Raw genomic sequence first — 15961 nt, forward strand, 5'->3', positions numbered from 1 at the left:
AGATTTGTTATTAAAAAGTCAACATTGTTTCATAAATATTTTAGACTATAGAGGGCGCCATTATTTTTGATGATGTAAACGCCATTATTTCGATGATGGTTGCACTCAGTGAGCTACTGGCGTTACCTGTTGCTATTTTTACTGCAACACATTGTGGCTTTTGGTTGTAATTTTCAGTTGAAGAGCCACAAGAGAAGTGTTGTAAGTCTACACTTCTTTCCTAGTGATAAGAAGAATAAAACTTTCTAAAGACCCACGTCTTTGTTCTCTCCACTTCAGCCCTGATGTCTTTGAGGCTTTTAGTAGACCACAGCTACTGAAAGAGCTCACAAACGGCAGAGACAAGAAACCCTAGATGCCATCCTGGCAGGATGTGAACATGTGATGATTGTCATGACGCCAGAGCCACTGAAGGAGTTTCTCAGCGCGGATTTCAATCGATATCCAGGGGCGTTTAGACTCCTTGTGGGGAAAAATCAATAATACGGCATTTGGTTTTAGCCTATGCTTGTATCCATCGCCACCTGTAAGCTCTTTCAGCTGTGGTCATCATATCAGTATTTTATTTTCCGACTTGTGTATTCTGAGTTGTCTTGTGGTAAAAATAGCAACAGGTAGAGTCATTGAAATAATGGCGCCCCAATTTGACGTCAAAGAAATAATGACGGCCCCCATAGTCCAAAATATGTACAAAACGATGTGAATTTTTTAAATAACACAAGTCTTTCGTGGGATTTCTACTACAAATTTCATTTAAAAGACTATTTATGTCATATTAAGCCAGTTCCCTATAAGAGTGTAGCTCAATTTTGGACACATACCCAGAGGAAAATAATATAATTGTTAAAGAGGTTGCTCGTTCATAGCTCAGCAGACAATTCCTCCTCTAATTCCTGTATAGGACAAACAATTTAGATATTACAGATCACTTCCCTATTGGCACAGACCATCAAAACACTACAAAAACAAGTCACGCTTATCGCATACTATCACACGTCAGCTGCAAGAAAGGGCTGTTGTAATATCTCTTTTATTGATACAAATAACAAACAGAGGGTGGAAAACCTAGAAATGTTGCAAGTCAGATTAAAACACAAATCTCTGACAACAGCACCATAGCTTAATGTGTCAGAACATGCACACAAAACTATTAATCCCCTGTCAAAAAATCCAATTGAAATTTTAGTTGATCCTTTAGGATCTTATTGGATTCTTAGAATTCTATTGGACAATCCGATATATTTTAACGGAATTTCACTTTTTCCTGTAGGATTTTAGAATCTTATGGGACGTTCTGATTTATTTCACTGAGATTTCACTTTTACCTGTAGGATTTTAAAATTTTATTGGACGTTCTGGTTTATTTCAATGGGATTTCACTTTTTCCTGTAGGATTTTAGAATTTTATTGGACGTTCTGGTTTATTTCAATGGGATTTCACTTTTTCCTGTAGGATTTTAGAATCTTATGGGACGTTCTGATTTATTTTAATGGGATTTCACTTTTTCCTGTAGGATTTTAGAATTTTATTGGACATTCTGATTTATTTTAATGGAATTTCATTTTTTCCTGTAGAATTTTAGAATCTTTTGGACATTCTGATTTATTTTAATGGAATTTCACTTTGTCCTGTAGAATTTTACTAGATTTTTAGAATTTGATTGGACATTCATTTTTTTAATGAGATTTTAATTTCTCCTGACTTTTTATTGATTCATAGAATCTTATTGGACATTGTGATTTTTAAATGGAATTTCACTTTGCCCTGTAGGATCTTATTTGATTCTGTTATTCAATTACTTTTAAAGTAATTTTTTTCTGTGTGTGTGTACTTGTACACAATAAAATGCAGAATATATGAAAACACAAATATAAACAATGAAATTCATAATATTACAGTAAGGCAAATATAATAAAGATAATAAATATAATATTTTATAATGTACGATTAAGTTAAATGTATTACATGTGACTAAGAATTCACAGAAACACGAACATCTATATAGGGTATTGTCCTGACGCTTCCCCTTTAAGAAATCCGAATGTAGCGCACATGCAACTGTAGCGCGCATATTTGAACAGTAACGGCCAAAGAGAGAAGAAGTGGAGTGATAAACGTTGTTTAACTTGTTAAAAGTTGATTTAAAGAGCTAAAAAGGATGAAATACTGGGAACGCATCCTAAACAAACAATTTTGGGTGAACGACATTTGTCGGCGAGTTGTTGAACACCTTTGACTGAATCTGGTAATTAGCATAGGAATCTGCGGTTATGTGCCAAAAGCAATGAATCTGCATAACAAGGGTGGCGTAGTCACAAATAAAGAATAAAGAAGCAGTACTTTGAATAGAACAGAAGGCCAAAAAGTGAAGGGTTGCAAGACGTTTTGATAGACCTGGTATTGTGTGACTTCTAGTTGAGGGTTCAAGGTTGACTTTCATTTCCTGAGCAAATAAAAAATAACATGGCTTGGCAAACGGTATGTTCGGATGATGTGTTCGTATAGTTTAAGACGCTTTTTGGGGAGTTAAGTAATAGCGCAAATGCCATTAATTTGACAAGCGCAACCATTAGTAAAACGCGGTGCTTGATTAATTTAAATACTCTCCTCCCATAAATTTTGCATCCGAAAGGGAAACTCCTACAAATGCATATCCAATAAGGTCAGGCGCAAAAATAACTGTCTTTTCAGCATTAATTCATCACTGCACGTCTTTACTTTTTCCTGTAGGATTTTAGAATTTTATTGGACGTTCTGATTTATTTTAATGGAATTTCACTTTGTCTTGTAGGATTTTAGAATTTTATTGGACATTCTGATTTATTTTAATGGGATTTCACTTTGTCCTGATTTTAGAATTTTATTGGACATTCTGATTTATTTTAATGGAATTTCACTTTGTCCTGTAGGATTTTAGAATTTTATTGGACATTCTGATTTATTTTAATGGGATTTCACTTTGTCCTGATTTTAGAATTTTATTGGACATTCTGATTTATTTTAATGGGATTTCACTTTGTCCTGTAGGATTTTAGAATTTTATTGGACATTCTGATTTATTTTAATGGGATTTCACTTTGTCCTGATTTTAGAATTTTATTGGACATTCTGATTTATTTTAATGGAATTTCACTTTGTCCTGTAGGATTTTAGAATTTTATTGGACATTCTGATTTATTTTAATGGAACAAACGCATATCCAATAAGGTCAGGCGCAAAAATAACTGTCTTTTCAGCATTAATTCATCACTGCACGTCTTTACTTTTTCCTGTAGGATTTTAGAATTTTATTGGACATTCTGATTTATTTTAATGGGATTTCACTTTGTCCTGATTTTAGAATTTTATTGGACATTCTGATTTATTTTAATGGAATTTCACTTTGTCCTGTAGGATTTTAGAATTTTATTGGACATTCTGATTTATTTTAATGGGATTTCACTTTGTCCTGATTTTAGAATTTTATTGGACATTCTGATTTATTTTAATGGAATTTCACTTTGTCCTGTAGGATTTTAGAATTTTATTGGACATTCTGATTTATTTTAATAACTTTGTCCTGGAATTTTATTGGACATTCTGATTTATTTTAATGGGATTTCACTTTGTCCTGTAGGATTTTAGAATTTTATTGGACATTCTTTTATTTTAATGGGATTTCACTTTGTCCTGATTTTAGAATTTTATTGGACATTCTGATTTATTTTAATGGAATTTCACTTTGTCCTGTAGGATTTTAGAATTTTATTGGACATTCTGATTTATTTTAATGGAACAAATGCATATCCAATAAGGTCAGGCGCAAAAATAACTGTCTTTTCAGCATTAATTCATCACTGCACGTCTTTACTTTTTCCTGTAGGATTTTAGAATTTTATTGGACGTTCTGATTTATTTTAATGGAATTTCACTTTGTCCTGATTTTAGAATTTTATTGGACATTCTGATTTATTTTAATGGAATTTCACTTTGTCCTGTAGGATTTTAGAATTTTATTGGACATTCTGATTTATTTTAATGGGATTTCACTTTGTCCTGATTTTAGAATTTTATTGGACATTCTGATTTATTTTAATGGGATTTCACTTTGTCCTGATTTTAGAATTTTATTGGACATTCTGATTTATTTTAATGGAATTTCACTTTGTCCTGATTTTAGAATTTTATTGGACATTCTGATTTATTTTAATGGAATTTCACTTTGTCCTGTGGGATTTTAGAATCTTATTGGACATTCTGATTTATTTTAATGGAACAAATGCATATCCAGTAAGGTCAGGCGCAAAAATAACTGTCCACACCTTTTCAGCATTAATTCATCACTGCACGTCTTTACTTTTTCCTGTAGGATTTTAGAATTTTACTGGACGTTCTGATTTATTTTAATGGAATTTCACTTTGTCCTGTAGGATTTTAGAATCTTATTGGACATTCTGATTTATTTTAATGGGATTTCACTTTGTCCTGTAGGATTTTAGAATTTTATTGGACATTCTGATTTATTTTAATGGGATTTCACTTTGTCCTGATTTTAGAATTTTATTGGACATTCTGATTTATTTTAATGGAATTTCACTTTGTCCTGTAGGATTTTAGAATTTTATTGGACATTCTGATTTATTTTAATGGAACAAATGCATATCCAATAAGGTCAGGCGCAAAAATAACTGTCTTTTCAGCATTAATTCATCACTGCACGTCTTTACTTTTTCCTGTAGGATTTTAGAATTTTATTGGACGTTCTGATTTATTTTAATGGAATTTCACTTTGTCCTGTAGGATTTTAGAATCTTATTGGACATTCTGATTTATTTTAATGGGATTTCACTTTGTCCTGATTTTAGAATTTTATTGGACATTTGATTTATTTTAATGGAATTTCACTTTGTCCTGATTTTAGAATTTTATTGGACATTCTGATTTATTTTAATGGAATTTCACTTTGTCCTGTAGGATTTTAGAATCTTATTGGACATTCTGATTTATTTTAATGGAACAAATGCATATCCAGTAAGGTCAGGCGCAAAAATAACTGTCCACACCTTTTCAGCATTAATTCATCACTGCACGTCTTTACTTTTTCCTGTAGGATTTTAGAATTTTATTGGACGTTCTGATTTATTTTAATGGAATTTCACTTTGTCCTATAGGATTTTAGAATCTTATTGGACATTCTGATTTATTTTAATGGAACAAATGCATATCCAGTAAGGTCAGGCGCAAAAATAACTGTCCACACCTTTTCAGCATTAATTCATCACTGCACGTCTTTAGTAAAACCTGACAGCACTATTTTAACACCAAAAGACAGTCTGAGCTGGCGCAAGCTGTTAGTAAAACTGGCCCCAAGTCTTCTCAAGTCATACGACATGTTTGAAAAACAGACTTCAAGTCATTTGTTGTTAATTTTGTTGCATTTATGATCATCCTTTCACATACTGAAATCAAATTTGAGAGCAAAAGTGTATGACGTTACTGTGAATAATGAATATAAACAAACTAGGGCTGTAAGGTTATTTTGGCAATTAAGTAATCGGTCGATTATTCTGTCGATTAATCGGCTCCCTCCAACTTCAACTTCAAAATCGTCCTACATCGTCCTACAAGTGCCGACCCAGTGTTTACAAACCGAATGCGCAAGGAGGGTCAAACACCCTTTACAAAAAAAGTTGGAGGAGAAAATGAGATGGGAGTTTTTCAACATACCCTAACTGTCATGAACCGGAATATACAGAGTTCACGCAGAGCTAGACAAGACGAGTGTTTGAGGTTAAAAAGTATGTAAATTAGAAATTAACTGATCGTTTTGCCAGATAAGACCCTTTTTCCAAGGCTAGGATTGTTTAGAGTTCTTTGAATCTGCATTAAACTGCATTTTGGAAGGTCAAACTTGCACGCACCACTGAAATCCACTATATGGAGAGAAATCCTAAAAATGTTTTCCTCAAAAAACACATTTTCCTTACGACTGAAGAAAGAATGACATGAACATCTTGGACGACAAGGGGTGAGCAAATTATCTGTACATTTTTGTTCTGGAAGTTCTATTTTCTTGTTTGTTTGTTCTTTAATCAAGTACTCGGGACAACCCTAAAATAAACTCCTCACACATTTTTTTTCTTTACAAATAAAATCCAACCAGCTCAAAACATTAGTTTAAGATATTTTATGTATAAATTCATTTGTTGGAGTGTGCACAAACATTTTAATAACACATTTTTCCTTGTCAGTGACTGTGTACAATACCAATATAACTTCAAAAATGTGAGTAAACTCATCAAGTCCCATACATGCCAGTAATTGTCAATATTGTTTTAAGATTAAAAAAAAAAAAAAAAGTGAGAACTTTAACAAGTTGGCACGAGGAATGTGTATATTACAAAGAGTGACAGTTCCCTCCTAAAATACAGTCCAAACACTGCTGGCCTAAACAATGGTAATAGTATATAAAGTGACACAGAGATAGAAGTGAAAAATGTACAGAAATAAATAACAGGTTCAACAGTCACAATAACGATTGGCAATATCAACATACATTTTACATATTGGCAGTGTTTTGTGAAAAATACAATATTTTTACATTAAAATTTGGATTAACAAGGTGAGACTTTTTTGCACAGGCAACAAATGAGGGGACACATCTAGTGTTACTGTCTTTTTCCTCTTTGTTTTTGCAGTTCGAGTTTCTGGAAAAACACAGCACAACACAGTACAAAATTCCTCAAATGAACATTTAAAGAAAGTCAATCAATATGAAGAAAGAGTAACAACAAGACATCGCAGAAAAAGGGATTAACTCATCTTTACTTAAAAGGGAAAAAGAAAAAAAAAAGTTAAAATCTTTTAAATAGAAAATAGCAGAACAGATAAAATAAGGCCGCTTTGAAATGAAAAAAAAAACAAAACATGTATCATCATATTTGAGCTTGATCTGATATAGGTTACCTTTCATATTTTCACCCCAGCTTGTGCTGATTTTCCAGCACTTGCTTTCCACTACATAAATATAAAGTACTGAAAAATATTACATGACAGCCCATCAAAGCATTCACACATTTTAGCTTCAATACTGTCCTATGATGCCGCATTGTCATTTGGTGTGTGTAAATGTGAACTTGAGATTATTGCTGCCACCTACTGGTCACCGACGATGGCTGAAGTGCCGCTTGCTTTTGAAATGAATGGTGACCGTAAGAGGCAGAAGATCAGTGGGCTGAGGTGCAAACAGGTCATCCATTATCTTGAGCAGTCACAAAGCCTGTAATAAAGGCACACTTTCGGCTGACGGACACGTGAGCTGACTTTGTAATGGTGTGAAATGTTTATGATACTTCTCTACAAACTTTTTCTCCCCAGGTTGTCCGTTTGGATTACTTATTCTGATTCATTCGTGCAACTAATCACTTCACAACACTAGGTGAATGAGATTTGGCCCCTAGGACACAAACACTGTCTCAGGAGTCACAACGTTCAAAACAATCAGAATCATTACATTTCAACTTGACACATTCACAGCATCAACAAAATAAGGCAATAAACATGGCAAAAGGGGTGTTTACAAAGAAAAAAAAAGTGCACGAATGGATGTGGAATCTCTGTATTCTACAACAGACTAAAATAATGACCCACCACACTCACAGCGCCATCTATTTGTTGAAGGTCGAAGGACTTTAAACCGGGGATAGACACATGACGTTTATGAGGGATAGACATGCCTGATTTTACTTTTTGCAATTATTATTACATTTATGAAAACAATGAAAATGAAGGCATTTCATTAAAAAAGGGTAAAAGTTCAACTGCAAAATATTTTTTTTTACATTTTTAATTACTAAGATTATTTCCATTGTGCAATACATTTATATTATTTATTTTATATTAATAATTTTTTATGATATTATTTAATTCTATTTTTATTTTTCAAAAAGGTGAAGTCATATATTAAACAGTAATATATTCATATAGAATCATAGTCGTTTTTGTACTGTCTACATATTAAATGCATATTTATTGTATGGCATTTAATTTATTTTGATTTAACCTGTAATAAAAAAAAATCCCTATTGCAATTATTAGTGAATCAATTAACAAATAAATATGAGAGTTTCAGAATTAGAAATAAACAAAGAAAATAATTTCAATGTACAAATGATCTTAAAACAGGATTTATTATAAATGTAATATTGTATTTCTTATTTTAAAATAGTTTAATTTAATGTAATATGTAATTATATTTAATATGTAATTGTATTACTGCTGTGCAATGATTAATTATGATTAATCGCATCCAAAATAAAAGTTGTGTACTGTGTATATTTATTTATGTACATATAAATACACATGCACGGATATATTTAAGCAGAATATGTTATGTTAATATATTAAATATATTTATATGTACTATTAATTATATCAATAAAATATATACATGTAAATATTTTCGAAATATATACTGTATGTGTATTTATATATACATAATAAATATACGCTGTACATATATTATGTAATCAAAAACTTTTATTTTGGATGCAATTAATTGTAATTTATCATTGCACAGCACTAAATTGTATATTTAATTTTTGCCAAAAATATCCAACGGACAACAAACTACTAATTCGACAAATTTTGGCACAATACAACCCAGTACTGTATATCCATCCTTCACAGTATCGTTTCATTTTCATCAAGTAAAACATGGTGTCTAACCTGACTAGTCCTTTGCTAGTTTGTTAGTGGCTGGATGTGTGAATGTGTTTTTTAATTTTACATCCAATATATGAAAAGAATAATGTGTTCATTGTGTTTATGTGGATGACTCCCCCTCATCCACTGCTGAACTAACAGTGCTCTTTATAAAACATGTCACATGGCCTCTCTTGTGCTGCTGAAAGCCCTTCTCTGTGGGTGTGAGTGGGCAGCAAAAACATTGATGTGGACACAGAAAGATGAAAGTGTTGACATCTGTCCAAAACTTAAGAGTCTCAGATTGTCTTCTGCTGTCAAAGAACATCCTCACCTCCCCTCCTCGGCTGAGCGAGTCTCAGACTTGAGTTTCACAAACTCTTTGGCCACCTCGTCACCCGAGCGCTGGGAGAGGATGCGCATGACGGTGAGGCCCGTGTCATCGATGTGTATCCGTGGACCTAGTGGACACCAGCAGGCGCAGCTGGCCCTCGGCGCGACATCACGCAACTGTATGACGGCGATACCGACCACACGGTCCGCGCGGCCGAAGCAGTAGTCCTTCACACACACCTGGAGCTCATAACACTCCGGCCCATCTTCGTTGCCAAGAATACTGCACTCACACACAGAGAGAATAAGTATGATTCAGTAGTAATCATTTTCTGATTGCTCTTTAAAAATCTTTGATGAAATTGAATGCAGAGATGCAGTAATAATGCATATTTCAATTCTCACTCATATAAATAATATTTTAAAAAAATACATAAAATTACTTTGTATGAAAATAAAAATAAAGCACTAAAAACAACAACAACAACAACAACAACAAATTAATCCTAATCTAATTTTGGCCAATATTAAACATCTGTTTATCATCTATCTACCTACCTATCCATCTGTCCATCTATCCTTCCATATACCATATATTTACCCTGTCTATTTACCATCCAACTACCTATATACTAAGTATACTATACTAACCATCAATCTACAAATCCATCTTCCTACTTATCCATCCATATACCATATATCCACCCATCTATTTACTATCCAACTACTTTCCTACCTATATACTAACTATACTATCGCACTAACCACCTACCTATCTGTCCATCTATCTACGAATCCATCTTCCTACCAATCCATCTATCATCCAACTACCTAAAACTAACTATATAGTAACCATCCAACTAACCGCCTATTTATCCATCCATTTACTCATCTATCCATCTAACATCCATCTACCAAGCCATCGTCTTACCTATTTATGTACATATCCATATACCACATATCCACCCATTTATTTACATCCAACTATCTACCCATCTATCCATCCATCTACCAATCCAACTAACTACTTATCCATTTCCCTACCCATCCATATACCAAATATCCACCCATCTACTTACCATCCAACTACCTACCTACAATTACCTATATACTAACTATACTAACCATCCAACTAACTACCAATCCATCTCCCTACATCATAACTACCCATCATCCATCTACCCATTTATTTATCCGTCTACCAATCCATCTCCCTACCCATCCATATACCACATATCCACCCTTCTACTTACCATCCAACTACCTACCTACAATTACCTATATACTAACTATACCAACCATCTAACTAACTACCCACCCACCCATTATCTATCTACCCATCTATCCATCCATCTACCAATCCCACTAACTACTTATCCATCTCCCTACCCATCCATATACCAAATATCCACCCGTCTATTTACCATCCAACTATCTACCCATCTATCCACCCAACTACCAATCCATTTCCCTACCCATTCATAAACCATATATCCACCCATTTATTTACCATCCAACTACCTACCTACAATTACGTATATACTAATTATACTAACCATCCAACTAACTACCAATCTATCTCCCTACCCATCCATATACTAAATATCCACCTATCTATTTACCATCCAACTACCTACCTACAATTACCTATGTACTAACTATACTACCCATCCAACTAACTACCTATCCATCTCCCTACCCATTCATGTACCATACATCAACCCATCTATTTACCATCCAATTACCCACTTACAATTACCTATATACTAACTATACTAACCATCCAACTAACTACCTACCCATCATCTATCTACCCATTTATTTATCCGTCTACCAATCCATCTCCCTACCCATCCATATACCAAATATCCACCCATCTATTTACATCTAACTACCCACTTACAATTACCTATATACTAACTATACTAACCATCCAACTAACTACCTACCTACCCATTTATTTATCCGTCTACCAATTCATCTTCCTACCCATCCATATACCAAATATCCACCCATCCAATTACCATCCAACTACCTACCTACAATTACCTATATACTAACTATACCAACCATCTAACTAACTAACTACCTACCCACCCATTATCTATCTACCCATCTATCCATCCATCTACCAGTCCCACTAACTGCTTATCCATCTCCCTACCCATCCATATACCAAATATCCACCCATCTATTTACCATCCAACTTCCTACCTACAATTGCCTATATACTAACTATACTAACCATCCAACTAACTACCAACAGATCCATCTATCTACCCATCTTTCTACCTATTATCTATGTACCCATCTACCCATCCATCCATGTTTACCATCCATCTACCTCTCTACCACCTACTATCCATCCATCTATCCATCCATATACCTATCTATCCACCTACAGATCTATCCATCTACCACATCCATCCATCCATCCATCCATCAAATGTAAACCTTGCTTTGGCAATACTATTTCTTTATAAAATTATTCTCTCTTTCAAAAATTGTGAAAAAGAGAGAGAGACATCCATTTTGTCTCATTTAATTCCTCACACATGATCGTTTAATGTACTGTTATTCATTAATCTCATCAGTTGTGAATGGATAGGTTTTGCACTCACAAATGGAAAGTCTCATTGAATTTGGGCGCCCAGCTGTTGTTCTTCGATTTGGTGGTGAACTTGCGTTTCTTGTCACTGAGATGAGGGCCGATCATGGTGACCTCCACAAATGGCCGAAACATCCCAGATGTCTGCCACTTCAGATCATTAGCAGCCACGACTAGAAACAAAGAAATGTTATTCAGCCATCAGAAAAAAAAATACACCCGTGGGGCAGATAAAGCTAGCTTAAACATGGTAAAAATGCATTTAGACATACCTTTAACTGTAACTTTATGCTCCCCTGTGCCCGGGTGAGTAAAGAGGTCAATCTGTATGGATACTTCCCCTACTTGTTTATCAACTCCTGAGCCTACACACACACACACACACACACACACACACACACACACACACACAGACACGTGTCACTCTGTTATCTAAATGGTGATATTCCATGTTGTTTTTATAGTGAGCTAGTTATAAATGCAGTACTATAACCTAACCTTAACCCTGCATTTTTACAATCAAAATTAAAACTGTTTTATTTTTATTATGTTGTTACAAATAAGGGTGTCCTCAAATGTCCCCTAAAGGAGGACAGCTTTAGCTCACTTTAGGGTACAAATCTGTCACCAAAATATGGTACATTTAAATGTGGTGCACATACAGTAAAACACAGGCCTCACACACATGGTGGAACTTTTAAGAAAAAATTAAACATTAGAAAAAGTGCACTGGAAAGATGAACCAGCTGGACCTGTGTCCAAATTTACAGAAAAAGGAAATAATAACAATGAGGCCTAAATTATAGTGGGAGCTAACTGAGTTTAAAAAAAAAAGTTTTTTTAGCATCGAGGTCATCTATATGCTATTATGCTGCAAATATTTATTTACAATTTACAACTTGTATTTTCCAGGAAAACATATTGGATGTCATTAATGGACAGTCCAAATTTTTTGTCCTATCAGATGCTCTCTAGAATTAAAATAATATCAGTAATACAACCTGCCTCTGATTAACAAGTTTAAAATCAGCATTTATTTTAAGTTTAGACAAAAGTATGACATGGAGATTGTGAGATTCACCACAGTAGCGGAAAAAAAGAATCCCAAAACACATCTAGTAACAGATCTGTGATTATTCGTGAGAAGGTATTTGGTCTCAGGGAGTCTGTGGTGACCTACCCCTGGACGGCTGTATTTTCTCACTAGGTGTTATCCTCATACCCTTCCCATTATGCACTTGAGCCAGAGACAGAAGCAGAAAAGCAATGGAAGAGACAAAGTTCAAAAGCAAAGCATTAAAAACAAGACAGAGATTAGTAAGAACAACAGCAGAGAAACAAGGACAGTAGACACATTAAGCAGTAAAAGACAGATAAGGCTTGAAGAAGAGATAAAGTTTCAGTACAAAAAGTACACAAATTAATCCACAGCTCAATACTGACACCTAGTGTATTGTTTTACAAACTCATCTCTGGGAGATCAAACAATATGTACTAAAAAAGAACAGGAAATGAGAAAATATATGGAAATAATACTGATGTTATCAAGTCTGTCATATGTATAAACTGTGTGTCACTAGATGTGTGTGTTTATGTCTGTGTGTTTACCTTGAGCATGCTGAGTAGTTACAAATGTCTTGATGAGTGTGTCGGTGGTCTGGGTATAGAGGGACAGTGCATGTCTCAGCGAGGACAGTTCAGGACTCTTCTCTAGGAAGGTCTTTTTCAAACCATTTCCTCCAGCATGGAAGTATTGCTGCAGAGGATAGTAAATAAGCAAATATTAATTCTGTACACACCACTGCTTTTGAAACAACATGGAAATTTATTGCTGCTTTTAAAGAAAATATCATTTATACCTTTATGGTATCGAGGGCCACGTCCATGGCCGCACACTGCTTGGGTGTCAAGCTTTTGGCTTCACCAGACATGTGATCCTAAAGAGCCAAATAACATTAAAAACCCATAAAACAGATAAAATGACCTCTAATCAAAATCAGTGGGTTTAGAAATTGGAGTATCTAAACACTGAATAGATGACTGAATTGATTATTGTTTTGTAAATATAAGCAGTGATGTGCTAATATATTTGTATTTCTGACACCAGAAACCCATGAAAACTACAGAGACCCGAACATGTCACAAAGGGGTAAAAAAAAGTAAATCATGCGCACAAAATAAAAACTTGTTCTACTTCCTGTCTGCAATTTCATAAACCTGTTGCGGCTATGTTATGTTATGAATTATGTTGAGCGCACAATTTGCTTAAAATGAGGTAACAAATTAATATATTGAGCTCACAATTTACTTAAAATTTGTTAACGAATAATTATATCAAGCACACAATTTACTAATAACGAGTGAACGAATTATGTTAAGCAAATGATTTACTTAAAATGAGGGAGTGAATTATTTTGAGTGCACAATTTGCTTAAAGTGATGAAAACTTATTATATTGAGCACACAATTTACTAAAAATGAGGAAACAAATAATGTCGAGCTCACAATTTACTTACAATGAGGGAACAAATTGTCAAGCACATGATTTATTTAAAATAAGATTAATTATATTGAGCACACAATTTACCAAAAACAAGGTAAAGAATTATTATATTGAGTGCACAGTTTACTCAAAACGTAGGAACGAATTATGTGGAGCACGTGATTTAAAGTAAGATAACAAATTAGCGTATGATTTACTAAAAACAAAAGAACAAATTATGTTGAGCAAGGTAACAAATTATATCGAGCATATGATTTACTTAAAATGAGGAAACAAATTATTATGTTGAGCGAATGATTTACTAAAAACGATGCAACGAATTATGCACAACTTACTTAAAATGAGGTAACAAATTAATATATCAAGTGTATGATTTTTTTTAACTCTGAAATAGTTTTTAATAAAAAAAAAAAAAAAAATCCAGATATTTTTAAATGACCATTACAGTGAACAAATTTTTATTTATTTATTTGTTTGTTTGTTTGTTTGTTTGTAATGGGACCCACTAATTTTTGGTGATCTGACTTCTTTCAACAGTGAAATGATGTGCAGTGGATTAATATCAGAGATTTACAGAAAAAAAAAAGTTTCAAAGTTTCACGGGATATTCTGTTTGCACAGCTCAGCACACAGTTTTAAGCATGTGATGTTACAGAAACATGTAGATAGCATTTAAATCAAGGCTCTTCATCTGTATTCACTTGCTGAGCTCTGAGCTCAAATTTAAAGGGATCATAGTCCGGATTAAACAAGCCTGGAGCGGTACCTTGAGTTTGGAGAGCTGACCCAGTTCTTTAGCGGCTGAAAAGATCATTCCCTGCCAGGAAGAGATAAAAGCGTTACAGCATTGGAGTGGACAAGAAAATCTTTACATGTAAAACATAGATTTTCCATGTTAACATATAAATATAAGGAGATCACTAATTAAAAACACATTCAAGAACTAATGTATTTCTTACAAGAAAGGTTTCAGACAAAAGAACTACCAGAGAGCCACTGGCTTTTACAATGAAGCCTTTAGGGGCCAAATAACATTTGTAGGGACCAAATAATAAAATGCAAAAGCATATGACAGTGTATTAAGGATCTAGTCATACAGGTCTTACAAAGGTGTCATTGCCCTGAGGAAGGATGATGGTCTTCTCAAGACTGTTCATCACAATCCTCCACAGCTCCTTCAGCACTCTCTTCAGCACGGTTTTCTCACACACCGAGGCAAACAGCATCAGACTGCTCGCAAACACACACATACATAGATCAGGACAGGCTTCAGGTACAGTCATAATGCTTCCTATAGAGGTGAGGAGAGTTTTGCTCACTTTGCATCCAGGAAGTCCATCAGTGGCCGCAGCATGTTATCAGAGTCGGCCTCCACCTGGTTACGGGTGTTGGCATTCACAGGACCCTTGATCTGGTACAGCAGACTGGCCATCTGACGCATGCAGTCATCAATGCGGCTCTGGAAACTACCGAGGAAGATCAGAGTTCAGCATGGAGAGGGAACATGCTAGACTAAAGTAAGAGGGGTTGTGTAAAAGTGTGAAATTAATGTAATTTCCTTTTAGACTAACGTAAGAAATTTTAATCTTTACTCAACAGAGAGATCTTTAGATATGACGTCAGCCATGATCTAAAACCTACATGTACAGCTGAGGTCAAAAGTTTACATCCCCCTTTCAGAATCATTAAAAATCTTAATTATTTTACCAAAATAAGAGGAATCATACAAAATGCATGATATTGTTTATTTAGTACTGACCTGAAAAATATATTTTACATAAAAGATGATGACATATAGTCCACAAGAGAAAATAATAGCTGAATTTATAAAAAA

General features: G+C 34.2%; 1 protein-coding gene across 1 annotated transcript in view; it reads right to left on the reverse strand.

The window, feature by feature from the left end:
• Positions 1-6158: 6158 nt before the first annotated feature.
• unc13bb (unc-13 homolog Bb (C. elegans)) overlaps positions 6159-15961 on the reverse strand; it is a 110262-nt gene continuing 100459 nt past the window's right edge. Inside the window, 9 exon segments of the mRNA XM_051120513.1 lie at positions 6159-9299; positions 11638-11797; positions 11897-11989; positions 12805-12861; positions 13233-13380; positions 13484-13561; positions 14894-14944; positions 15234-15357; positions 15447-15593. Of these exon segments, the coding sequence (XP_050976470.1) occupies positions 9014-9299; positions 11638-11797; positions 11897-11989; positions 12805-12861; positions 13233-13380; positions 13484-13561; positions 14894-14944; positions 15234-15357; positions 15447-15593 (1144 nt within the window). The 3' untranslated portion in view covers positions 6159-9013.

The sequence above is a fragment of the Labeo rohita genome, chromosome 10, assembly GCF_022985175.1.
Source record: "Labeo rohita strain BAU-BD-2019 chromosome 10, IGBB_LRoh.1.0, whole genome shotgun sequence".
Lineage (NCBI taxonomy): Eukaryota > Metazoa > Chordata > Actinopteri > Cypriniformes > Cyprinidae > Labeo > Labeo rohita.